This window comes from Eubalaena glacialis, chromosome 1 (genome assembly GCF_028564815.1).
Source record: "Eubalaena glacialis isolate mEubGla1 chromosome 1, mEubGla1.1.hap2.+ XY, whole genome shotgun sequence".
NCBI lineage: Eukaryota > Metazoa > Chordata > Mammalia > Artiodactyla > Balaenidae > Eubalaena > Eubalaena glacialis.
The window spans coordinates 19921828-19948114 of NC_083716.1; the positions used below are offsets into that span (position 1 = coordinate 19921828).

Genomic DNA, 26287 nt, shown 5'->3' on the forward strand with positions numbered 1-26287 from the left:
GCATTCACATAGCGTCTTCGTGTCTCAGGCCTTTATCTTTTTTTTTAACTAGTTTTTTTTTTTTTTAATTTATTTATGGCTGTGTTGGGTCTTCGTTTCTGTGCAAGTGCTTTCTCTAGTTGTGGCAAGTGGGGGCCACTCTTCATCGCGGTGCGCGGGCCTCTCACTATCGCGGCCTCTCTTGCTGCGGAGCACAGGCTCCAGACGCGCAGGCTCAGTAATTGTGGCTCACGGGCCCAGTTGCACTGCGGCATGTGGGATCCTCCCAGACCAGGGCTCGAACCCGTGTGCCCTGCATTGGCAGGCAGATTCTCAACCACTGCGCCACCAGGGAAGCCCTAGTTTTTTTTTTTAATTGGAAAAAATTATATACGTATGGGAAGAAAAAAAGGATAAAAAGGATTATTAGTGAAAACATGTGGCTTCCCCTCCAAATGTCTACATATATTCGTGCATCCGTCCATAAATGGTATATATTATTACAAACATACACACTTAACACGCATTTCTTCTTAAACATAAGTGGACGTATTCACACCACTACTTATCATTCAAGATTGTAACTTGGAGATTGTCCCCTTTCAGGCGGTATTAACCTATATAACTTAATTAAAACCAGTAAGTGCTAACAAAATAGGTTTTTCTTTTCTTTTTCACGGTACGCATGGCCTTTATTGTTTGCTACGGGAAGTGGAAGAGGCGGGGATGCGATAGCTCCGGCTCCTGGGGCAACTCCACAGATTGGGTCACCGCCCTCGAAAAGTCCAATTAGGTTTTAAATAAACCAATCTACTCTCGAATAGGTTCTGCCACAATCTAATCAGCTTTTTGTTGCCACTAAGACTTTTATTATTCTGTGAAGCGGTGGTTCTCAAACTTGACCAGACATTGGTATCACCTAGAAGGCTTGTTGAAACAGGTTGCTGAGGCCATCCTCAGAGTTTGACTCAAAGGTGTGAGGTGGGTGTTGAGAAACCGTATTTATAGTGAATTATTTTTGCAATAAATTATAAATTACTGGAAAAAAAAAATACCACGGAAGGCTGATGGTACCGGGACCACACTCAGAGAACCAACCGGTAGTATGAATGCTGTATTAAACCCCGTTCCTCCCACCACCCAGCATCCTGGAAACCTCAAGAAGTGCCCAACAGCACCCAGCCCTGAAGTAACTACCCAACGGACCCCCAACTCCGAGCCGGAACTAAAATTAAACGAACCTACATCCGGCGCCTGGCGCATACCAGTACGTCATTTCCTTCCTACGAAACCCCGCCTACTTTACTTCCCTAAGGTGATTAAGGGTCGGCGGCCTAGAGGGAGCTGGGAATCACGTGAGTCGAGCGACGTCTTGCGAGGATTTTTAACCTCTCGCGAGACTTCACCCGCCTCCTCTATTCCTCCTTCCAGTGCCCGGCTTTAGCCCTCTCCCGCTCGCCGCTGAGTGAGGTATTCTTTTCCACACCGAGTCGCCTAGTTGTCGCGGCGGAGCTTTTGCTTGCTGCTGCCGCTGTCGCAACCACCACTGGGCTCCTTTGCCGCGACCCCGTCCCGCCGCCACGCCCCCAGCCCCACACAAGGTAACAAACGCGATGAGGGAGAGAGTAAGGCCTCGCCGGGCTTCGGCCTCCCCCTAGTTGAAGCGGAGGCCTGAGGCCGAGGAGCGGGCCGCGCTGGAGAGGGCCGGGCGCCGGCCGGAGTGTCAGGAGCGCCGGCCTCCTCTTCCACCCAGAGTTGAGCCCTGAGCGGCCTCGGACAGGGTTGGGCTAGCCGCGGGAACCCAGCGGGTGGGGTTCGCATTTTAAGGACGCTCCGGGCCCTTCCGAACCTGTTTGCGGGTGGGCCTCCGGCTCCGGGGGCCTCCGCTGGGTTCGTGTTTTCGGTTTCCCTGGAAGCTGTTTGAATTTCGAGGTCTGAAATGGTCGAGCAAGTTGTGGCGGGCTTTGAGGTGTTGGGTGACCGAGGGGGAGCAGCCTGGCTTGCTCTAACCCTTTTGGAGTCCTTCCAGGCTCCAGGCTGTGGTTGGACGGGGATTGTAAAACAGACGGGTCCTCGGAAACCCCGTATGTTCGTTAATAAAGCGAGAAAGAATTCTCTCCTATCTTATTTTCGAGAGAAGAATGAGCCAGATTTGGTGAAAGCCACGTTCCTTAGATTGCCTAAATAGGAGAGTATCTGTGCTGTTTCTTTCATTGCAGAAAATGCATCGTCAGTATTTAAGTGACTGGGTTTTTGCTCTGGATAAGAGTTTCTAAACACATTCATATTAATTGAATAGCTCTTGTGGAGAGAGTTATTTGTGTAGTTAATCCAAAATCAGTTGGAATTGGTTTTGGAAGTATTTTTTAGTGCTTAAAAATCAGAAGCCTCAACTCTTTCAACAGTTTAGTGCATTTTTTTTTTTTTTTTTTTTTTTTTTGGTGACAGTGTAACAGTCCTGTTAATTGAGCCTAACAGTGCCTTCCCTGTTACAGGACTTTAAAGAAAATTAGAAATTCTTTTTCCTCTTATCTCTTGTTTTCCTATATGGTATTTGTCTGACATGTTTATAATCATCAGAATACTTGAAGTTTGTGTTTGCCTCACAGCTTTTCTCTGAATTGAAAGTAAAGGTAGTAGTGATAAATTACGCTGCAGTGAATTATAATAATGAGTTGGGAGCAAAATTGGTTAGGGTTGATTGAGGCAGACAGGGAAAATTGTTTTTTATGGTTTGTTTTTTTTTTTGGTTCCGTTTTCATGGCCTTACTCTTTTTATTTTCTCCAGATGTCAGAGGATCTAGCAAAGCAACTGGCAAGCTACAAAGCTCAACTCCAGCAAGTTGAAGCTGCGCTGTCTGGAAATGGAGAAAACGAAGATTTGCTAAAATTAAAGAAAGATTTGCAAGTAAGTATGAGGGGACACTTATAGTTACATTGCTTGAAAAAAATATTTCTGTGTTTTACAAATAATCTATTAAGAATCTGTGGGTATCCAGAACACCATTTGGAGGGAGTGTTTCACCCCTTTACACCCCTTGTGTGTACAAGTGTGTACGCACATAGGCATACATGGCTTCTAGGAGTAGGGTTGCTTCCTCAGTTTGTGTACATCAAAATGATTGAAGCATTGTTCTTTGTTAACGTCAACCTTGTACGCTCATATAATTTTTAAAAATAGGAGTTAACGTTAGAAGTCATTGTCAAACTTTCTAGACAAAGAGGTACATACAACTTTACAAGGAATAGCACTTCTGTTTTTAAAGACTTGGAAAAGGTATTAGTTCAAAGGGTAACTAAAATTAAAGGAGGAGAATATAACCTGATTAAGATTCTTTTTAATGCCAAAAGATTCTTTGAAAATGAAATAGAGCACGCATGCCAGAGATCCTGTGTGTGTGTAACAGAGCTAGCTCTAGTGCCTTGTGTTGAAAACACATTATAAAAATACCTAAAAAGATGCTTGTTTTCTGCATAAATGTTATATAATGTGTGAACTTAAGGCTAGGTTTTACATGTAGTTTTTGACACTTGTTAGCAACTTAAAATTAAACTGAATCTATGTGAGAAGGAGATCTTAATTTGTTCTTTTTGTTGTGGAAGGGCAGTAAGTATGAAACCTGCTTTTTAAAACTTGCTCTGGGGTTTCGAGACAAACATAAAGCCATAATAGTAAATATCTGTTATTTTTCAGAACAATAGGTTGATTAATAAAAATACCATATATAATACTTGTAAATATGTATGAGTTTTCACCTTGACAGATTTGTGAACCTAAAATTCTGAACCTGATTTTTTGGAAAGTTTTAAAAGATGTTTTGATTAGATGGCCTATGTTCACTGATTCAAAACAAAACTTGAATCATCTTCATCCTATCTAAGTAATCCTTTCCTTCCCTTTATATCATCCTCTTGCCCATTAAAATTATTAAATTTTAGGGATATTAGAACTGCAAACAAATGAAACTTATGTGAAATGGGGTCCAGATTCAGGATTCTGAAAGCGCTTACCTGGGCATAATTAAGATAAGTTAAATATTTTCAGGTTCAAATTCTGGATTTAGGATAGACTTTCATGAAGTTGCAATAGTATGTTATTTTTCTAAAAACACAGAAACCAAGGCCTCTCTTCAATATGTGGAAATCAGGCCAGTGGATTTCAAGGAGCCAGTCAATAAGAAAAAGATGTTTTGGGAGCAGTTTCTCCCACTCTCAGGCCAACTTTCTGCTTGCCTCAAGGAGAGAGCCTGGCATGCCCCCATCTCTCTGTCTCTCTCTTTTTTTTTTTTAAAACCCAACTTACAAAGCAGTGCTTTTTTTCTTTGAAGAAAATAAAACGTCATGTGCTAATGTTGTATATATTGCTTCCTGGGCAGTAGGAGGGAGGGGTATATGTGGAACTGGTGGAGGGGGAAGTTGGGAGTGAAGACTGAGAACATTATTATGAGGTGTTTTTAGTACTTACAGAGTAAATTGTCAGAGCCTGGGCAGAATTGTCTTATTAGGACATGATCCATAGTGGAAATACTATTGGGAGACAGACCACTGTGGTAGGTATTGTAGTAACCAGGTAAATGGCTTACTTAGGGTTCAGTTAATAATGACCTGGGGGCCATTTATCTGTAAAATGTCCTGTTTTCTGTAACCATTTTGAAAAGCATTGTACAATAGAACTTTCTGTGGTGATGGAGATGTTCTATATCTGCTGTGTAATATTATAGCCACTACCCACATGTGGCTGTCGAATATTTGGAATAAGACTAGGATGGCCGAAGAGCTGAATTTTTAATTTTATTTAAGTAGCCATATGTGGCTACCATATCAGATGGCACAGATTTAGAAGCATAAGTTCTAACACTTCAGTTAGAAATAATAGAGAATGTTTTTCCTGACCAGTCTTGACTTTGGATTCTTTTCCTCTTATTCTGTCATGGAAAAAAAAAATCATTTTGGTTACTAGAAATAGGTCTGTTTTGAATTGAAAACTACTCAAAGGTGGAAGGCATCATTTAGGATTACATAAAATTCTGGAAAGTTTTTTGCTGTCTGCTTCCATCTAGTAATTGTTATCTCCATTGACTACAGCTACAGCTTCTATTTTGTCATAGGTTTTTTTTTTGTGTTTGTTTTTTTTAAAATCCTTTTCCTTCTCTGCATTCTGGGATATACCTTGTGCCATTGATATTTAATCCTGCCTTTTATATTTGCTGAAGAATCTGTTCAGACTGATGACTTGAGTTTGTGACCTCCTTTATTTTCTTGTGTTCCTTTTATGGAATATCCTTACTCTGGTTAAGAATTTGTTTGCCCTTTCATTTATGCAAAATGTTCTTTCTGCATTTTTTTCAGTGACCCTCATTTTGCCAGTAAGGCTTCTATGTTTATTTCTTTATGTACTATCTTTCATATAAAGTTACTCAACAAGCAGCAGATTAATTTACTAAGGTCCTAATTGTCTTTCTTTTTTCACTTAAAAGAAGTGGGTTTAGTAAAATCCAGGCTAGCTAGTTGGCTAGCTCCCCAGGCAGTCTCTGATAATCACAAAATATAGTCAATTTATTAGGCTGTTTGCTGAATACACTGGTTCTAAAGGAGGCAGGGGTCAAGTCACTTGTCTCATATGTTACAGTGGCTCTGCATCCCCGAAACGCCTTCCTTCAGTAAGCAGAGTGCTTGAGTGCACCCCCTTTGACCTGCTGATATGTAGATCACAACATCTGATGCTTCCTGGGATTGCCGATTACTGTAACTGCTGCCCATCTGTCAATGAAGGAGCAGTTTCAGAACTCAGACTTGGGGGAGGAAAAGTAATTAATGGTATGTACCTTTAAGAACTCCCTCATACATAAAATAGTTTCTCTAATACTTTGGTCCATATACACATGTGAAGAAAAAAAAAAAAAAACCATTTAGAAGGGTCTTCATAGTTGTTGGGAGGGGTATGTAAAACATGGCAAAGTAAAAAGACAACTAGAGATAAATGCTCCAGATTTTTTAAAGCGTCATTTCAGTGCAGGACTCTGGAAATTATAACATGCACAGCTTTTCAGGACCCTTTTCTTTGGTGAAAATGTATTTCCTTATGAAAATGTAGTGGGGAGATGTTTTATCCCAGGAGAAGTAGAGTTCTAAATCTTGAGACCTACAAACACAGATTTCATGTTTGTGCTTTAGTAGTTAAATGATCCCTAGTTAAATGGAATTATTTAATGATAGGGATTGTATGGGCTCTTGAGTCAGGCTTATTGGATTACATTCTTGGCCCTAAAAGTGGTTAATTAAAAACAAGACTGGTTAATTTACTCTCCTTCTTTGTGTAGTACATGATCTATTTATTTGGAAGTTCTTTGCTTATTTGCAAAAGATTGTCTTATTAAAAAGTATTTGAATGGATATTTGGCACCTAATAAAACTTTCATTAAAGATGTTAATCTACTGAATTTTTAACTTAAATCTGAGTCTTCTGGTTTTTTCATTCATAAAATTTTGTAATTAATAAAACTGATCTTTCTCCAAGGGCTTTAATAATCCTTTTTTTTTTAAGGCTCAAATAGAAGTTTTTAAGAAATAGCCAGGAAGATTTAAAATCTTTAGGAGAGAAGTAACATTAAACTTTCTTGGCTATTGAACCAGAACTACTATTATAAAACCTCAATGGGAACCAGAAGAAACTCAATACAGAGTGTAACTTTGCTAATTTTTCTCCCAGAACATACAATGTGATGTTTAAGGTATTTTATTTGCAACAGCAGAGGAACAGGTATGCAAGTTCTTAAATCAGATAAGGTGATGCGTAATGTGAGTCTTCATCAGAGTAAAAATATAGCAGATTGGTAGCAGAATCTATCAATTTGTTCTATTTCTTAAGTTTTTTAACCAACCCTACTAAACACCTTTAAAGTCAGTAAGTGTAAGCCTGAGTTAGAAAATATATTTGCCACACAGAAAGGTTTTGCCTACCTGTGTGTGTTACATTTATTTTATTTTTTTCTTTTAAATGAAGCTGTGCTAATGTGCTTAACATTAAGGTATTGGGATATTTTAAATCTGACTTGGTAATTTGCCTACCCAGATGGGATAGGTTTTATAATAAATGAATAGAGAAACTACTGTTTTTTTAATATATCTACAGTACTTTATAGAAATATGTATGAGCAGGAACATTTTTATTACTAATAAGGCTGCTTCAAGTGTTTGGGGGTTTTTGAGGGGGAACTCACCTGTTGGCAGGCAGTTAATACGACTGCCAAGCAGTGCCCTGTAAAAAGTGCAGTTGCGCGACGTACACGTGACAGTGATGTGAGAGAAAAGTGATCTTGAATCTAAGTCAGTGCCTTACAGTTGACTGTTTCTCATCTTTAGAGAGATCTATTCAGGTAAAATAGGTGCTTAAAAATAATGTACAGTGTAAATTCAAGTCTACCCTATTTCTGTTAGTATTTGAGGTTAATTAAATTGAAAGGCAACTGCCTGGGTTTAAATCCCAGCACCAGTGTATAAAATACTGTATCTCAGTTTCTACATGGGGATAATCACAGTATCTACATCATAGTATTGTTATGAACTGCAAATAAATATGTGTAGAGTACTTAATGAGTGCTATGTGGTATGAGAGCTGTTATCAAAAACTGAAAGAACTTGCTTGTTGAAAGTAGTTGACAATGTGAATTATAAAAATAATGTTAATGGTTTTTGTTTTTTCTTTTTAGGAAGTTATAGAACTAACCAAAGACCTTCTGTCAACTCAACCTTCTGAAACGCTGGCAAGTTCAGACAGTTTTGCTTCTACTCAGCCCACTCATTCTTGGAAAGTAGGAGACAAGTGTATGGCAATCTGGAGTGAAGATGGACAGTAAGTGTAGAAAAAAACTGTAAATATAACATGAAATAGTAAAGTACAATGGTAAGGTGATTTTATTCAGCTTGAACTATCCTATTTTAATCTTTCTATAATAGCCAGTATGACTTACAGAACGAATTTGATTCTTGGGTGGTTACCATTAATACAGTTTAATTTTTAGCTTTAGATTAAGTTTTAGGGCAGAAGAATGGCTTGGATCCTAGAGGAAATAAACATGAAAGTAGAGGAAAATGAATGGATATTTTTAAAAAAATAGTCTAAATTCTTTTTTCCTTGAATTGAAAATTGAGTAATGGTTGGTTATCTTAGACTTTTGTGAAGCACATACACTGAAATTATTCCTATAATAAGTATCTTTTCTCAAAAGAGATTGACTAAAGCACGTATAGTAGACATGTAAGAGACTTCCTTGGCAATATTTTGGTTAGGACTTCCTTTTTTAAAAACAGATGGCTAAAAAAAAAAAAAAAAACAGATGGCTAACTCCAACCACTATTATCTTTGCCAAAGGGACATTTGATTATAGGAGTTTCATTTTAGACACATTGAATAGTTGAATCACTGCAGTATAAGTCTTGTAGGCTGAGTGCTAAACCTTTACTCACCTGCTTACAGCCATGATATCTTTACAGGTGTTATGAAGCGGAGATTGAGGAGATAGATGAAGAAAACGGCACCGCTGCAATCACTTTTGCTGGCTATGGCAATGCTGAAGTGACTCCACTGTTGAACCTCAAGCCTGTAGAAGAAGGAAGGAAGGCAAAGGAGGACAGTGGCAACAAACCCATGTCAAAGTAAGTGACTTTGACTTTAGCATTTTAAATGTAATCTTCCCCATTTGGGTACTTGAGGTGTCTGCAGAATCTATGCAGGCTAGACTAGAGTAAGAAACTTATAATACTGTTTACCATTATTTTGAAGATTAGCAGTGTATGGTCAACATTGTCTGTATACGTATGCCTAGGTAAAGTGAAGACATTTTGGTTCCCACTTAGGCATTTAATGAATAATTATTAAGAGGATTCTATATATCGATACTTCTCACTAAACCAGGTTCTGGGTTCCATCACAGCAAAGAAGACCAAATTAGGCCTTGTCCTGACTGAGTTTATAGTCTAAAGAACAAACACATAATTAAAGAAGAACTTTAATAATATGTAAAAGTAATGGAGGGAACATAACGGGTACTTTTAGGGAACAAAGAAAAGGTACCTAAACTGCATTTTAGTCATCAGGGCAAATTTCTTTGAGGAAATGATGTGTAAACTGAGATTTGAAAAGAACAGGTGTTAGCCAGTTAATGAACTAGAAGGTATGATCTTGGGCAAGCTGCTTAACTTCTGTTCCCTCATCTGTGAAACAGGGACAATAGTATATCCGTTATGGGGTTGTAAGGATTAAATGACAGCATGAGTAAAACATGTAGCACAGTTCTTGACATGTAGTAAGATCTCACTCAGTAAATGTTTACATTTAAAGAAGAAAACAAGGTGGGAACATAGAGGTAACAGAAAGAAATTCCTTTAGTAAAAACTTGGGGCTCGAGGGTGGGTGGTTTGACAGGAGAAGAGGTTAGAGAGGCAGAGGTCAGATCATAAAAAGCTTGAAAGCCACGGATGCATTTCAAGTAGAGAGGATCTGATGTGTTCAGATTGGAGCTTTCGAATGATTACTGGCAGCAGAGAGAAGGCAGCTACTGCTGTCACCCAGGTATAAGATGATTGTGGACCTGAACCCAGGGAGTAGCAGTTAAGGATGGACTCGTGTATAGTTTGAGAGGTATTTAAGAGATAGAATGAACAATTTTCAGTTCTGCATATTTGCCACAATTTGCTATCTTTTGGATTTGTCAGTTTTCAAAACTTAAGTTGCTACATAAATATATTTGCATTTGGGAAAATTATGTCATCTATTAAAGTAAATTTGGTTTAAGCATCCCAATAAGAAAGATTGTAGAATAACATGACATTTCTATTTTTAGTCTTTGATATTTGTGTAAAAACCACACTTCATAGTAGTGATTATATGATACAGAGGAGTCTAGATCATATAGCCTTGTTTTTAAAGACCTCTTTCTTTGTCCTTCTTTTGGTGAGAAGTCAGTGTTAAGAGACTGAGCAGAAATTATTGAGAGGGCTTTAGGCTCTGATGGGAAAACCCTAGTTGTTTTTGTTTTAAGAATTGTTAGCTATGATTTCCCTTTGTACTGCTGTGCTCTTCCAATCTACATGAAATAGTTTTATCTGCATTGAATCTCTTCATACAGTTTTTCCAAATGCAGCATATCACACTTGCTAACTGCCCATTTAACAATTGATACAGGTTTAGATAGCTTTTAATGTTGAAACTCATCCTATTCCTAAAACACAACTGGCAAAAGCCATGTAAACGGCAAGTTAAAAGTCATAGTTGAAATGTTTGATTTAAGTGGGTAATAGATTACTACACTTGCGTTCAAAAGCTTCCAAGGATACTGTATATTTCAAATAACATTTGTTTCTTAGTAGTCCTGAGTGATCGGCATTGATGTTAGCTTTTATTCGTGGGGTGAAGAATGTGTAAGTTCATTAGGTTTTGGTTTTTTTTTTTGTGGGGGGGGCAGTGGTTGCACTGCTAAATATCTCTAAGGAAGTCATCTTTTAAATTTTCAGAGTTGACATTTACCTGTTCTGTCCACACAGAAAAGAAATGATTGCCCAGCAGCGTGAATATAAAAAGAAGAAAGCTTTGAAAAAAGCACAGAGAATAAAAGAACTTGAACAAGAAAGAGAGGACCAGAAGGTGAAATGGCAGCAGTTCAACAACAGAGCCTATTCTAAAAACAAAAAAGGCCAGGTTAGTAAATCCTTTCATCATACTTTGTAAATTTGCAAAATGCAACTGTCATTAAAATAACTTTAAAATGAAAAAGGAGGTTCATAGATTTAACGAAATAGTAACTGGATCTTGAATTCAGAATCCTCTTTAATCTTCATTTTGGCTTACTGAAAAATACCTCCATTAGCCACTGTCTCTGCAGTGGAAGCACTATGAATGAGTTTATACCAGGAATTACAAAAGATCTAGGTTATTTCCTTTTATTTTTTTTTAATTTTTTTTAAATAAATTTATTTTATTTATTTATTTTTGGCTGTGTTGGGTCTTCATCGCTGCGCACGGGCTTTCTCTAGTTGTGAATGGGGGCTACTCTTTGTTGCGGCAGGCAGGCTTCTCATTGCAGTGGCTTCTCTTGTTGGCAGAGCATGGGCTCTAGGTGCGCGGGCTTCAGTAGTTGTGGCGCACGGGCTTAGTAGCTCCGCGGCATGTGGGATCCTCCCGGACCAGGGCATGAACCCGTGTCCCCTGCATTGGCAGGCGGATTCCCAGCCACTGCGCCACCAGGGAAATCCCTGATTTCCTTTTATAAACTAAAATTTGAAAAATTGTTTGCTATCTTACATACTGCTTAGAGTGTATTGAACCCTACCTGATTTGTTAACATGCCTTATGTTGGGTATCACTAGTGGGTTTTATGAGCACTCAGGTGCCCTTGAGGTACTTTTCCTTATAGATGTATTTTGGAATTTTAATTTTTTCCAAAACTAATCAAGAATTTTCATTTCTCCTAGGTAAAGAGGAGTATTTTTGCTTCACCTGAGAGTGTAACTGGCAAAGTTGGAGTAGGAACTTGTGGAATTGCTGATAAACCTATGACACAGTATCAAGATACCTCTAAATACAATGTTAGGCATTTGATGCCTCAATAATCAGAAAAACTGTTGGATTTCATCTCTGCAGGGCTTTACATTTACCTTTTTATCCTTATATTTTTCTAAAGGTAAATTATTTGTTAGACGAGTAAGGAAGATACCATTGTCGTCATTGTTTGACTTCAGTAGAATGAAACTTGAAGAAATTGTATTTGATAACTGCTATTCATTTAAACTTTTTTCATTACTACTACCAGTTTCCTCAAAGTTTGTTGGATAAAGCAACTTTTCTAGATAGATGCTGAATAAATACAGCACTTAGATGAATTATTGATCTTTCTAGTATCAGGCCCCCACTTAATGGATGGCATATACGCTTTGTAAGGTTCTAACTGGGAATTTTCAGATGCTTTGAACTTGCCACATATTCTAGCAATTCACTGGAACATCAAGGCAAAATACCAACCTGCTAAAGAGAACTTCTCTTCATTTTTTTTTTATCTTCAGCTTAAGCCTAGCTGTTGCCCAGTTAACCTAAAAGTAGGTTAATTTGTAAATGGCAGAGTTTTTTTTGAGGTTTTTCTCAACTTGTTTCCTAAGCCTATTAGGCCATCTCTAAAATTGATCCAGCTCTGTATTCTTTTCATTGAATTTTAGTTTTATGTAAGAAACCATGTTTAGGACCAGCTACCTTTTCTAATGTTTTTTTTTGTTTTTTGTACATTTGCTTTCCTCCTGTGTTGATTTTCACTTATGGTAGTGGTACCATTTTTTGGATGTGTAATGTTTATATGAGAAAACAAAAAGCTGATGTATAGCCCTGTATACAATGTAGATACTATTTTTGTAAAAAACCAAGGCTAAATTAATGAACAAGAGTACCGAATGTTTCATCATTAAAAACTTACTGTATTTCTTGTGCATTAATCTGACCATAATTTCCCTGTATATTATGTTCACGTAGCTGGGTTTGTAATTTTTGTTAACTAGATCAAGTTGTCAGCATTTGTTGGTAAGTGAACATCACAATTATCCTGAGTTGAGTTTAAGCCAAATGTATGCGTAGAAAAGGGTCTTCCTATTAATGGAAGATGGTGATTTTTAAGATGTGTATTAATTTCAGTTTTTGTATGTTTAACTTTTATTAAATAAAGTGTTTTTAAAATCTCCAGGGTGTGTTAACAGAAAGGTGAAGTTAGCTGCCACCATTGATATAGTGATTAAGCACACATCATTCCCACAGGAAAGAATATTGAGTGTGTAATAGATGTTTCGATAAATCCTTATGTGCTCCTTATATTGGACATAAGAAATTGGAAAGGACAGACTAGTTTTAAGGGTTGTGCTTGCATAGGGGTGTTTGTAAATTTTTGGTAGAAGGGGAAAATAATTTTTATTTCATTAAGAAAAAAAAGTTTTTTATTTCATGAATTTTAATTTTTTTGGTAAATTGAAGCTTTTTAAAAAAGTTTTTGGCCACGCAGTACGGCACGTGGGATCTTAGTTCCTGGACCAGGGATCGAACCCGTGCCCCCTGCAGTGGAAGCTCAGAGTCTTAATAACCACTGGACTGCCAGGGAAGTCTGGCAAATTGAAACTTTCAGGAGGACAGTGATGAGAGAGAGAATTCCTCGTGTCTCCATCTCCCTCCCAACCCAGGAGATCACTGTTGTTTTGTTTTTTTGTTTCTTTCCCTGTAATTTATGGCCAAAGGGTAGAGCACATAGGACAGAATGAAAGATGAAGTAGTTTTTCAATACAAGGCACAAATTACAGTAGAAAAGGAGCTGCTTAGCCTGAAAAACTTCTAAATATACTAATGTTCTTGTTACCAGTATAACAAACTTTAAATCAATGGTATCCTTAAAGGATTGCAAGGGAACCCTAGTAATTAAAAAGCACTGGAAAGAAATTTGGTATAACTCTGTGGCCACACAAAGTGGTTTTTGGTGAGATTATCTTGGTATGTTTGCTGGAGTAATTGTTCACCTGGTGTTTGTGTAGGCAAGACTTGTGTTGAGACTCTTGCCTCCTTTGACTCTATGGGCCTTCCTTTCCGCACATTAATTTTCCTGGAGGGCTTTGCAGTAGGAGGAGAGAAAAGGGAAAAAAAAAAAGTGACCGTGTTGTAGAAAACATTTTTTAACGAATAGGCATATAGCATGAAGTCAAGAGCCTGTGTGTTGAAGACCTAGATGTGGTCCTTTGTCAAGTCCTGTTGTCAGGATGATGATAGTGTCTCTGGACTAAACTTAAGAATTAGGAATCCTTGGGGGACCTGTCTCATAGTGGATGCTGAAGTTGAGAAATGCTTAATGAGGAGCATGATACCAATGGTATTTTACAAATGCAGGTGGTTAAGCTCTCAATATTCTAAAATCAAATATGATGCTTGGTCTATGAAGGTTTGTTATAAAATTTAATGTAGAGGTTACCCTCTTGTCAAGAAAGGAGACCTGAAGCTCTGAAATGGACAGACTGAACCATACTTGATGGCCCCCACGTGGCTGTGGTTGCATCTGGCTTTTCTCAGAACTTGACATTTGACTTTGTTATTGACTCTTTCAAGGAAAGAACAGTCCTAACACCCCCAAAACAAACAATTTTAAATTTTAATATTAATCAGATAACAGTGTTTTAATTAACATGTAGAAAAGTCATATTGGAAGAGCAAGGACTCTGGAGCCAGACTGCTGTGTTTGAATCCTGGCTCCCTCATTTATTATTTGTATGCATAATTCTCTGCCTCAGTTTTCTCAGCTGTAGAATTAAATTAATATGTTTCATTAGGTTGTAAGGATGAGTGAGTTAATATGTGTGAAGTGTTTAGTAGAGTACCTGGTATGTTGTAAGCACTATAGATAGAAGTGTTTGCTACTACTGTGCAGAGCTAATGGTGACTATCTGATCTTTTTTACTAAACTTGAATAACAATTCACATTATAATGGAAATAATACTATTGCTTATAAATGTGTTACTGAAATGTTACCAAGTTACCAAAGTTCTAAGACATATTAAGTAATCCTGGTAGAGGTTTAAATTTTTGTATTAGAATATTTTAGGGTTTGTTTCTTAGTGGGAAGGGGGTTACACTCCTAATTTAAAAAATCATTTTTTTTTTTTTTAAATTTTATTTTTATTTTTGGTTGCGTTGGGTATTGGTTGCTGCACGCGGGCTTTCTCTAGTTGCGGCGAGCGGGGGCTACTCTTCGTTGCGGTGCGCGGGCTTCTCATTGTGGTGGCTTCTCTTGTGGAGCACGGGCTCTAGGCGTGCGGGCTTCAGTAGTTGTGGCACGCGGGCTCAGTAGTTGTGGCTCGTGGGCTCTAGAGCGCAGGCTCAGTAGTTGTGGCGCATGGGCTTAGTTGCTCCGCGGCACGTGGGATCTGCCCGGACCAGGGATCGAACCCGTGTCCCCTGCACTGGCAGGTGGATTCTCAACCACTGTGCCACTGGGGAAGCCCCACTCGTAATTCTTGATTAAAATTAATGAGGGATTCTTGGATCTGGGTCCTACCCCAGGCCTATCCAGGCCAAGGTATGTCTTGTTTTTTTGACAGACACCACACAGGTGATTCTGATGTGCATCCCTGGCTGAGCACCATGTTTTAGGTTAAATGTGAAAACGGTTGGATTTTTGAAATGAAGGAAAAAATTTATAAGTGGCAATTTTCTGAGCCCAATTATGAAGACTTAGGCATCAAACCAAAGTGAAAATGCATCCGTTTAATGTAACAACTCATTTCTTTAAATACTTGTTTTTTCACAACAAAGGATGTGCATGTGCATGCACGTGTGTGTTTCCATTACAATGCAGTTTTAACGCTGTGTCTGCCTTTAAAATAGCAAGGGAAAACCATGAGGTGACAAAGGAAACTCAGTTTTGTAAGTTGTGTGGTGGTTGTAGATTGTGATTATATAAGGTGAAAAATACCACTTGCAAATTAAGCGAAGTATTAGAGTTGATTTGGCTTTTTGCCTCAACTGGGTATTAACTGAGATATAAAAGAAGGAAGAAAATGTATTAAAACCAACAAGGTTTTGTATTAAAATATTTAGAGAGTTCAATAAACATGTGCTGAATTGTATTAAGTATTTGTATTAAACTATGAAACAACCAGTTAGTATAAATGGTAATTTACAAGTTCAACAGTAAATGTAAACATTCTTTGTATCTAGGATTTTTGAGTTGCAAGTTAAACTGAATTTTTACTGCAGTGGAGAGGAAAAGCATAGCAGGTAAAATAACAGGTAATGCCATAGTTTAAACAAAACCAAAGCTATTGATTCCCCTTATACTATGATTTTTTAAAAAAGCGTACCTGTATAGATGGGTATAGATGTATTCTTAAGAAACATCTCAAGAGGTTCAGAAGCCAATAATATTGACATTCTAAGAATTTGTTTTGGCCTAGCCAAAAGTAGTAAAACAAACAAAAACAGATGGTGTTAGATTTCTGTGAGGGTCGTCACTTGCCTTTTCTGCCATTCAGCTTAGGTATATAAAGGTTCTTTTGTGGCCTTGAGTGGGGAAAAGCATATCTGAGAATAATGCTGGGCTTGGGTTAGCTGACAGCTGAACTAACTAAAAATATCAAATTATGGCTACTTGTCATCTTTTAGTTCCCAGAAATAAAAACTGGCAATTTACTTCCACCAAGCACCTCACCAGTTCATTTTTACAAAACCAGTACGGACTTGTTACTGGAATTATTAAAATTGTAACTTGTTTCCCCAGTTATTTTTAAGAGCACAGCTAAAGAAGCTATGGTTATTCTCATTGGGAGAAAAGGTTTGTTTTTTGTGTGAAGAGCTACTTCACACAAAAATCATGGTTATTATTTTGCTGGCTCATGATTTTCCATTTTTGGTGAAACTGATGTGCTTTTGTTTTTTCTCCTTTCAAGCCCTGCACTCACTTTAGCAAGATGCAGTGAATTTCTGACCAGAGAAACAAAGAATTCAGGCTTGGAGGAAACACTTGACTCTACATCCTGGGAAAACTAGAGTTGAAGCCCGAGATCCGTAGCTAGGCTAGTCTTTAATAGATGGTAATTGTCCCAATTGTTCATTGCTCAGAAGTATGCAGGAAGGAGTAAGTATCCCTTTGGTTCTTTTGCTCAGAATTTTTCCCTCCAAAAGCCCTGTCAGGTTAGTTGACCTAGCTTTCAGAGTGAGTGTGATGAAGCTGCTAATTTAGAAACAACTGACTTCTTAAATTTGTATTTCTTACATACATTTTAGAGATATTTTATGGCTTTTATGTTTTTACTATGCTATTCTGTGCCCTGGTGTGAAAATCTAAAATATCCCCATTATTGTCCTATTAGTAAAGAGTAAAAGCATTCTTCCATAGCTAAGAGCTTGAAAAAATAGAAAATATTCCAAAACTATAGGAAGTTGGCAGTACTTTAGAAGAGCTTCATTTAAACCATTTCCCCTAATAATTACTATATAGAAAGGTAAAACAAACAACTGAAGCTGTCAGCCAGTACATCTATTTTGAACTACACTTATTATTTACAAGAATCAGATGTATTCCAAAAGAAAACTAGTTTCCTGTTGGATCTGGTACCTAGGCCAATAAGATTTTTCTTCATGGTGAGGCCAGCACTAAAATATTAACTAGGACACTCAATTTATTATGCAATGGTTACTATCAGTGTATAACATACTCAAGCTCAGGTCCTTTCCTTTTTTTAGGAAGACCAGGTAATCACTAAAACCAATGATACATGAATCTTATAAAGCCTTTATTTAAAAATTTCTATAGGATGTCAAAATTTGCTTCTTACAATGTATCACCTGCCACAGAATTTTGTGAAAATGAACCATTTTATTAATAGTCTTATTCTGCAAGACCCAGAGTCAGAATAACTAAAATTCAAGATTAAGGACGAAGAGATTAGAAGGCTGCATTCATCAGAGGAAGTAGAGAAGTATAACACCTGTTAATTTCCTTCTAGCGCTACATGCTCCTGGCTGTGGGGGTGGTGTGGATCCACATGTGTCCACTTTTGTAATTCTTTTTTTTTTCTTTTTTTATTCAAACAGAGGTCACAAAAATTATAATCATCCTCATCAGTTCACTCAGTCTACATGTTAATCCTTAACAATCTTTCAAAATAGAGGTAGTATTTCTATCATCAACTTTCCAGGAGGAAACAAGTCTCCATGAAGAAATTTAGTATCTTGCCCAGGGTCCTTAGTGAATGTTAGAACTGCTATTTAAATGTAACCAAAACCCTTGTTCTTCCCCTATTATGCTCTTTTTGGAAGAGAGTATGGAATTTTTGAGGTGGAAGGATAATAAAAGAAAAAGGGCAGCTAGTTGCTTCAAGTGGAAGAAAACAAACCCTCAAAAAACCCTTCCCCGAAAGGGTAAACCATTTCCTTTTGAGAAATGACCCAGGATGCAGTGTGGCTTTAGGTTAGGAGCCTTGCCTGAACAATCCTCATTGCCTTTTAAAATCCCTTCATAATGCTAAAAACTGTCATTGTTACGGCCCTAAAAAAGGCATTTCTGCTGGAGTTTCTCATACCTATTCTAATCAGAAACTAGAGTTGCAATGACTTCATCACAATCTTCTTTGGTAATAATATGCACAGAAATAGGATTTACCTGTACCTATTAATATATCACTCATTTTACATAGGGGGCAGTGTTAACTCAGGTTAGTAAGGACTAAATGGGAACGTCCAGATTGGTTTTCAATTTGAATAATAGTAGAGTCAAAGGGATTCCCTAAAAAGTTATTTGGAGAACAGATAGATAATTAGAATGACAAATGGCTTTGTGTCCTACCTGAAGAAATTAAGATTATTGGGTACATTAAACCATCTGCAGTTAGGTTATGTGGAATTATCAGTCAAGAAGGCACCTGTTGTAAATTACTGAACAGGAAATGGCAATGATTTAAACTGCCATTAATTAAGACCACTGAAGTGGTATAAATAAACATAGACATTTAAGGAGATAGTTGCCTCTCAAGCTATGGATGCTCATTCATATTTTTTCCTTCATAGAGAAGGGTGGTACAAAAAGCACTCGTGTATTCTTCATTCACAATTTTTATTTCTTGCAGTTAACTTTTTGTATCTTCAAAGTCCATTTGTCTTTTAAAAAAATTAATACTTATTCATCATACAATCCATCCCCCTCCCCCAAGGAAAACAAATTCAGGGAAGGAGTAATTTAGGGGGCAGTTGAAATAGGTACTATGGGTTCGTGACAAAGGCTTCCCAGCCCACCATCCTGTACATATACGACAAAATTGCAGCACCTCAAGTTCACCTAAATGAAGTCCCACATTCCAGCCCTCGGCAAGTGATGCAAGTGAATGCCATGGGAATTACAAAATGGAAGCTCTGTCACTGGGTTCCATTTACTTTCCATGGTAGTTAGCAGAGTCTTCAAACTGTCTCCCTTGGGAAAGTCAAAAATAAGCAAACATATAGAGCAACATTTTGACCTGGCCAGGAGTAATTATAAATGAAACCAGAAATAATTTACCTGGGCCACAGAAATGAATTTCTTTTATCATGGTTTTCATTAAGTCCCCAGCACCTGAAGTAGCAAGTTCTAATAATGGGCTTCTAAAGGCATGCAGTTTTTCACACATCTACGTCAAAGAATTTCTTCCACTCAAACATACCACAGTCAAGGACAAAATATTTTTGGAGGCACGGGAAGAGCACAAGAACAAGTAAGTATATGATGAGGCCTTGTGTATGACCAAGATGGTTCACTTCATATATAGAAGCAGTGAGAGCTGTTAAAAGTGCTACTTACAAAGGATGGTCTAACATTACACACACAACTCAACTGCACTGCTAAATATGGTTGTCTTTATTTTCTTTTTCCTTGCCCAGCCCTATCTAAACAAAACAAAACTACAGGACTGAAATTAACCCATTAAAATCAGCAATAAGTTATGAAAATCATAAAGCTTTTTTTTTTCTTTTTTAAGTAATTAAGGGTAGTTAAATTATTTAAAGTATACAAAGTCCAAAGAGCCAGGGTAAGGTCTCCAAGGCTTCCTGGGGTAAGGGAGAGGGCCAGGGGAGAACCTGGGAGTTTGAAAGACAAAAAGGAAACACATGACATCAAAGTGCAGGCTAGAATTTCACTTAAAATAACATTTCTGAAAATATTGACAAGAGCAACAATAGCACCTGCACAATGGGATTGTGAGGAAGGAGAGAGACTGCCTGTAGGAAAACGGAAGCAAATCTTTACATTAAAATGAGACAAGTGCCGAACTTAACTATGTTAACTATGATAGTATGTCTAGTATAGATATCAGATGGTTAAAAGATGGTAAAAGGTAATGATTCTAAAAGAAAACAAAAACAGCATTGACCTTTTTTCTACTTAGCCCAGACCTCATTCATTTTGTGCACTATAAAGAGTGAGGTGTGAGGTGTTTTATCATTATCAAATGCTGCATCAAAATAGATGATTTTTTCCCATGTGTTTTTCACTATAAAAGACGTCTATGTTTTTTATGGACAAGCTTTAAAAAGATGTCATTTTGGTTTTCAACACATACAAACAGTTATCAAAATCTGAAATAAAAATGCTGCCATGGCTCAGACCTTGGCCTGCTAATCTGTGTGCACAACTCTTCTGGCCCACGCAGACACAGAGGCACATGGAGCTTTTTCCTTCTGGCCCCTCAATCCGAACTCAGGCCCTGTGTGGCAGAGCGTGTCATGCACACAGACCCAAGGGCCTAAGGGCAGCTGACTGTAGAGCTGGCGGTTGGGTGCCCTAGTGCTAACAATGCTGGATAAGGTTAGCTTGCTTAGCATGGAATCCAACAGAAAGCTGAGCTGCATGATGATCCCTTTCAAAAGGCTTCATGGGAGTCTCTCCTTTTGTAGAGCATGAAATGAGCTTTTTTTTTTTTTTAAAGAATTGATCATCCACAGGCTTCAGGATAAGCTGTCCCAGGCTTGAGTTTTAATAGCTCTTTAGCTATCCAAGATTAATGCCTGATTATCTTGTCTTGTCATTACTATAGGTTTGATTTTTGTTTTTAGGACCAAAAAGCTCAGGAAGGGTTCATAATCCCATCCTTAAATGTGTCTACTCAATCAATGTAGTATGAGCAAACTAGAAAAGAAAAAGAGGATGGAATCTCCAATGTCCTCTTTCAAATCAACTAAATCAAATCGAGAAAATTTCACACATGTTTTCTGCTGCCATTAGAAACTGATTTTCAGATATGAATATTATGAATATTTGTTCTGTTGAGGAGCCTCTGCTCCACTTTTTGCTAAGTATTTGCTTAAATAGAGGTCTCTTGACCCTTCCATTCAAGTATAGTTTTGTTTAGCTTTAAAGAGGAGACTGCATCATGAACCCAATTTAAGAGATTGTTTGGACTGAACTGGCCCAGTGAATATTTTGCCCTGCACTGTTATGTCATGCTGGGTTCTAGGAAGTGAACGAAAGTTTGACACTGGCACTGGAGTAACCCTCGTCACTCCCAATACTCTGCAGGCTGCTGTGGTCATCAATGTCACTGATGCTGGTGGTACTGATATTGTCCACTTCTCCATGGGAGAACTCTGTGCTTTCAACATCCACTTCAATCTCCTCTGCCAAAGGGAAAAAAGGAAGAACGTTAGTAATCTAGTATACGTGTGCCTTCAAGAACAGGGGGGCATGAGGGAAAGAAATTACTTTTTGTAGTATAAACTGTTATACAAACTACTATCAGTCATCTCTGAAGAACAGAAGGACCCAATGATGAAGAGACACAGGGATATATTTTGCAAGGGAAATGTCTGGTATACAGTGGTGGTCTCAATTTAAGCAGCAAGTTTACTAAAGCCTTTGACACCAGTCCATCTAGACCTTCCACCAAAAGCACTTGACCTATTTGGGAATTAGTGCTTAATATTAAAAGATCCCAACCCCAAGTAGTTTAACAACATTTGTTTTGCGTTAAACTAGAAACTAATTCTCAGTGATCTTTATTAAGCAGAGTTGCCTTAAAGGGGGAAAAAAGCATAAACTGAATTCAGGTGAACTAGAAAATGTATCCATCCAGGCCTTTGGTGGTATTATTTTACAGATAGTTCTATAGACTTCTAGGATTCATCATAAAGATCTCTGACTATTCAGTAACCAAAATTAGCCAGTCATTATAAAGTGGACTCTGAGAGATTTGTCTTCAATTAAATTCTCTTGCATCAAATATAGCTTGAAATGAGGGCATGAGGCTTAAAAGTCTCTGGATTAAGGTGAGATCTATAGTGAAGATTACAGTAAAGGCATTTTATTTTAATACTGGTGGTATTTAACTTTACTTCAAAAACCAAACATGATAAAAAAATCTAAATACATATATGACCCAGCTATGTATAGATATTTTAATTGTTAAATACTACATATACAATCACCAATAATATATAAAAAGCAATACACATTTTTTTTTTTAAAAGGCAGTTGAAAGACCATTTTCTCCCATAACAGACAGGATGAACTCAATATTCTTCAATTCTCTTAAAACAAACTCAAAGCCTGATGTTTCATATTTGGCACTGATTTTAGCTGTTCACACTGATCACACAATCACTTTAGGAAACGTAGATTCTAGCTGAGCGCAAGAAGACAGAGTAAGTTATTTTAAAGAGCATAATTTTCAAAAGGGCTTGTTGCTTCAAAAAGTTTTAGCAATCTGTTTTTAAAATGCAGGCAGTTGTCCAAACAAGCTGTACAAATAATCCTATGAATTCATAACTATTTGTTTCATATCCATAATGCTTTGCAGGCTATTTAGTGTTTCCCAGTATTACAGAACACTCGTCCAACCTACATTTGGGAAACAAAATCAAGACACTCTATCCAACAGAGCATGCTGAACTCAAAACAAAATAAAATGAGAGACTGTTCTAGCCAAATGGACTAGAGATGTTACTAAAAAAGTCCCTGTAACTCTGGGAAAGAGAGCTGCCAGAGAAGAACAAGAATGGTACTTGGTAAGGTACTTGCACTTTGGGAATACTAAAAAAATGAGAACTATAATGATGAAAACATACCCTCTCTCTGCAATTTGGAGGTGGGGTGGGTACAAGGAGGTACCCACTTTTTGGTTATTTGAGGGTAACCAAAAAAGTTGATGAGGAAATGTTCTTCTTTAAAGAAGAAAAAGTTAATAAACACAAGAAGAATGATAGAATTAGAAAATCACTATTTTGTAACACCTAATGAAATAGTGATTGAGCAACAATCATCAATGACTGTTAAAACTATTAAGTGAAAGGTTGATACATCTGCATAAAAGATGACATCACCTGAACCCACTGACCAATTATCACTATCATGGGACAATCAAAAATAACGCTGATGCAACAGGAAGTACACAGCACCACCCATGAAGTATTCTTGCCTCAAAAAAGAACATGAATTTAATCATGCCCCTAGATCTACCAACCAGTTTACAAGAAATATGAAGGACAGAACATGTTAAATGACACCATGAGGATTCATTCAGCCAAATCTAGAATGTGGGAAACTCTATAAGAAAAATGGCCCAGTTTCCCAGGTTCTACAAGAAGTAATTGGCATTGAAAAAAAAAAGTGAGAAAGGGAAAACTATTATAGATTAGAAGTACAGTTGACCCTTGAACAATTCAGGGGGTTAGGGATGCCAACTCTCCACACAGTCAAAAATCTGAGTCTAGCGTTACAGTCAGCCCTCCCTATCTGCAGATTCAACCAATCATGGATCATGTAAGTGCTGTAGCACATATTTATTGAAATATATCCACACATAAGTGCACCTGTGCAGTTCAAACTTGCGTTGTTCAAGGGCCAACTGTACCTTAAAAGGTACAAACAAACGTAATGTAGACTTTGTTTGGATTCTAATTCAAACATACCAATGGTAAGATGCCATTTTTGAGAAAGTCTATCAGAGACTGGGTATTAGATGACACTAAATAGGATTATCTGATTTTATTAATTTTGTGGGATATTATAATAGTATTATATATATTCTTAAAGTCCTATTTATTAAAGATACATATTGAAGTATTTAAGAACAAAATGATAATGTTACCTGAAATTTGATTTAAAAAAACTCCAGAAAAAATGGTGAGGGAGTAAGGGTAGTAGAGAACAGGTGAAACAAGAATGACAAAATGTTGACAGCTGTTCAAGCCAGATGACAGGTACATGAGAGTTCATTACTCTATTTACTTTTGTGTATGTTTAAAAATTTCCATAATACAAAGTCAAAAGAAATTTTACAAAATTTTCTTTTTTTTTGTTTTAGAATCCTCAAAATCTTGTGAGATCTAGTTAAAGTTCACCTCTGGGATCTTTTATTGTGGTGTGAGGCCTGATGTAGTGGGAGCTATAGATGAGCAGATCAGTAAGATTCAAACAATTTCTTTTCTGGTTGTTTTTTGTTCTTTAATTCTGCCAAAGACAAATGTTCTGGGGCAGATGTAAAGAGAAATGAAGGGCATGGTACTTTAAAATATAGATATAAAAATTAACGTCACCAGTAATAAAACATACCAACATAATGTATCTTCCTGATACAATTAATTGAGAAGGGCACAACATCACTTCTGTGATATTTCTTCCCCCAAATGTATAATACCTCAATCTAATGAAAAAACATCAGACAAACCCAAATTGAGGAACACTGCATAAAATAACTGACCAATATTCTTCAAATGTGTCATGGTCATGAAAGAAAGACTGAAGAAATACCTAATGCAATGTAGGATACTGCACTGGATCCTGGATCAGACGAAGGACATTACTGGGGAAAGTGGTGAAATTTGAATAGGGTTTATAGATTAATTAATAGTATTGCATGAATGTTAATTTCCTGGTTTCAATAACTGTATTATGGTTACATAAGATATTAACATTAGGAGAACCTGGGTGAAGGGTATATGAGAACTCAACAATTTTCTACAGAAAACTTACAACTTTTAAGTCTAAAATTGTTTCAAAGTGGAAAATTTTCAATACATATATAATCAAGAAAAAAAATTCTATAATTCATACAGGCATTGCTAGACAATGTGACTACATAAAATCTAGAATGCTACATTCAGTGCTGGCAAAAAAGGAAGCAAATACAATGCCACCCAACCTCCCCTCTCTAAATTCAGATACAGGGATGCTAGTGTTTCATTAGCGAAGAAGCTCACTGCCTACCTCGCTCTGAATCAGAACGATCTGAAGAAATAGTTGATCCAATGCTGTCCATTCGTATTCGTTCCATCTCTTGAGGACCCTGCAGCTGTTCCAGTCGCCGCTTTAAAAATCTCTGTTCTCGTTCCAAATTCTCTAGCTGGTGCTGGCTCTTCCTTTCAGCTTCTTCAAGTTTCTAAAATGATAAAGTGATATTTAAGTTTGTGTGAGGTACAGTACAAACAATAAAACTGATTCCTACCTAACATCTCAAAAGATTTCTTCTTTGACAGAGAAAACATGAATGACTATACATATGTGTATATACATAAAAACATACATAAGTATATATTTTTTAAACATGAAAAATAGTTCTTTCTTCACTTGTGTGTGTGTGTGTGTGTGTGTAATGAATGCTACATTACTAGAACAGTATAGAATTCTCAAAGTCTGTCTGTCAAGTTACCACCACAAAAGAGAAACTCGCTCTGCAGTATAGTTTGATGGAAAATTACTGACAGACACAGCCAAATGAAGTCATCTCCACCAGAGGGCACAACTGCCTTCCTTCAGGGTATCAGCAGAGTAATTGTTATTTTCCTAGTATTCTCAGCTCTTCAAATGACCATGCTGTAAAACAATTTAATGTAATCAGGTTATGTTGCTCCCATCAGATTAGCTGATAAGTTTTCAGAAAATTTCTCTTGAGGTCAGTTATTAAAGGAGGGCACTGTGCTAGCTGATATATATGAACAGGAATCATTGCTAAAAAGAGAGCAGGACTGATAATCATGTGAAAATATGACAAAAAATTCCTACCTTGATGTGTGCTTTGGCTTTGTTGAGCAAACCAAGTGTTGTGTGCCTGGTGCAATCTGGTCCTAGTGGAATCAGAACTTTTAAGCGTTCTAAACACAGGCGAAGATGAGCTCGTCTAAGAAAGACAAAAAAGTCCAATCAGTACAGCCTGAATATTCCACTAAAAACATCCTAAAGCCTATTTTAAGACAAATAAGAATTTGCACATTATTCAGTCTATAACCATGTTACGCCCCTAATTCTTCAGTTTCAACAAAGTATCTGCATGTAAGTGCAGGTGTGCCTACTGGTTTTCAGTTTCTGACATTTCTGTTGTACTCTGAAGACATCGGTCACTTCAGATTATTATCCCTAATGGTTATCTCTGTCAGAGGTGATTTAATTTTAACCTGCCCCATAAACTGTCTCAACTGTATTAATGTGGAAGTAGGAAAACATATTTGGGCAACTGTATTTGATTTTGAATGTGTAAAACCACAGGCTAGAGTAGAGGTTTTCAGCTTCAAAGCACCCCAAAATGCTCACAAATTTCCATTTCCTCCCTTCCACCTTTCATTCACACACACACACACACACCCCTCTCCACAACTGTAGCCATCCTACAGTGTTTATGTTATTATGTATTAGGTTGAACCATACAAAATTTCTGATATTCAACCATTTCTCACTTATAAAAATGGCAACTTAATATGATCCAACACAATAGAAACAGCAAAATTCTGTGGCCAGTGAGGACAGGGTTAGGCAAAATATATGGCCCTGAGGTCAATTC

At 37.3% G+C, this 26287-nt stretch overlaps 2 protein-coding genes across 3 annotated transcripts in view; one reads left to right on the forward strand and one right to left on the reverse strand.

Moving 5' to 3' along the window:
• The first annotated feature begins 1383 nt into the window (after positions 1–1383).
• SMNDC1 (survival motor neuron domain containing 1) lies at positions 1384–12717 on the forward strand. The gene is made up of 6 exons (XM_061193455.1): positions 1384–1580; positions 2768–2887; positions 7689–7831; positions 8473–8634; positions 10522–10675; positions 11449–12717. Exons 2-6 carry the CDS (start codon positions 2768–2770, stop codon positions 11584–11586), a joined length of 717 nt encoding a protein of 238 aa, XP_061049438.1. The 5' UTR covers positions 1384–1580; the 3' UTR covers positions 11587–12717.
• A 6637-nt stretch (positions 12718–19354) lies between these two features.
• Positions 19355–26287, reverse strand: part of MXI1 (MAX interactor 1, dimerization protein) — an 82845-nt gene continuing 75912 nt past the window's right edge. For both annotated transcript variants that reach the window (XM_061193462.1, XM_061193470.1), the window contains exons 4-6: positions 25516–25630; positions 24721–24892; positions 19355–21134 (exon numbers count right to left, since the gene is read on the reverse strand). In XM_061193462.1, the coding sequence (XP_061049445.1) occupies positions 20971–21134; positions 24721–24892; positions 25516–25630 (451 nt within the window). In that variant the 3' untranslated portion in view covers positions 19355–20970. The remainder of the gene's footprint in view (positions 21135–24720; positions 24893–25515; positions 25631–26287) is intronic.

Bases quoted from the DNA above. Each gene is read 5' to 3' on its own strand.
- SMNDC1 (XM_061193455.1), top strand. From the start codon at position 2,768: ATGTCAGAGGATCTAGCAAAGCAACTGGCAAGCTACAAAGCTCAACTC. The intron at 2,888-7,688 runs GTAAGTATGAGG...TTTTCTTTTTAG, and splicing joins AATTAAAGAAAGATTTGCAA to GAAGTTATAGAACTAACCAA. The intron at 7,832-8,472 runs GTAAGTGTAGAA...ATATCTTTACAG, and splicing joins ATCTGGAGTGAAGATGGACA to GTGTTATGAAGCGGAGATTG.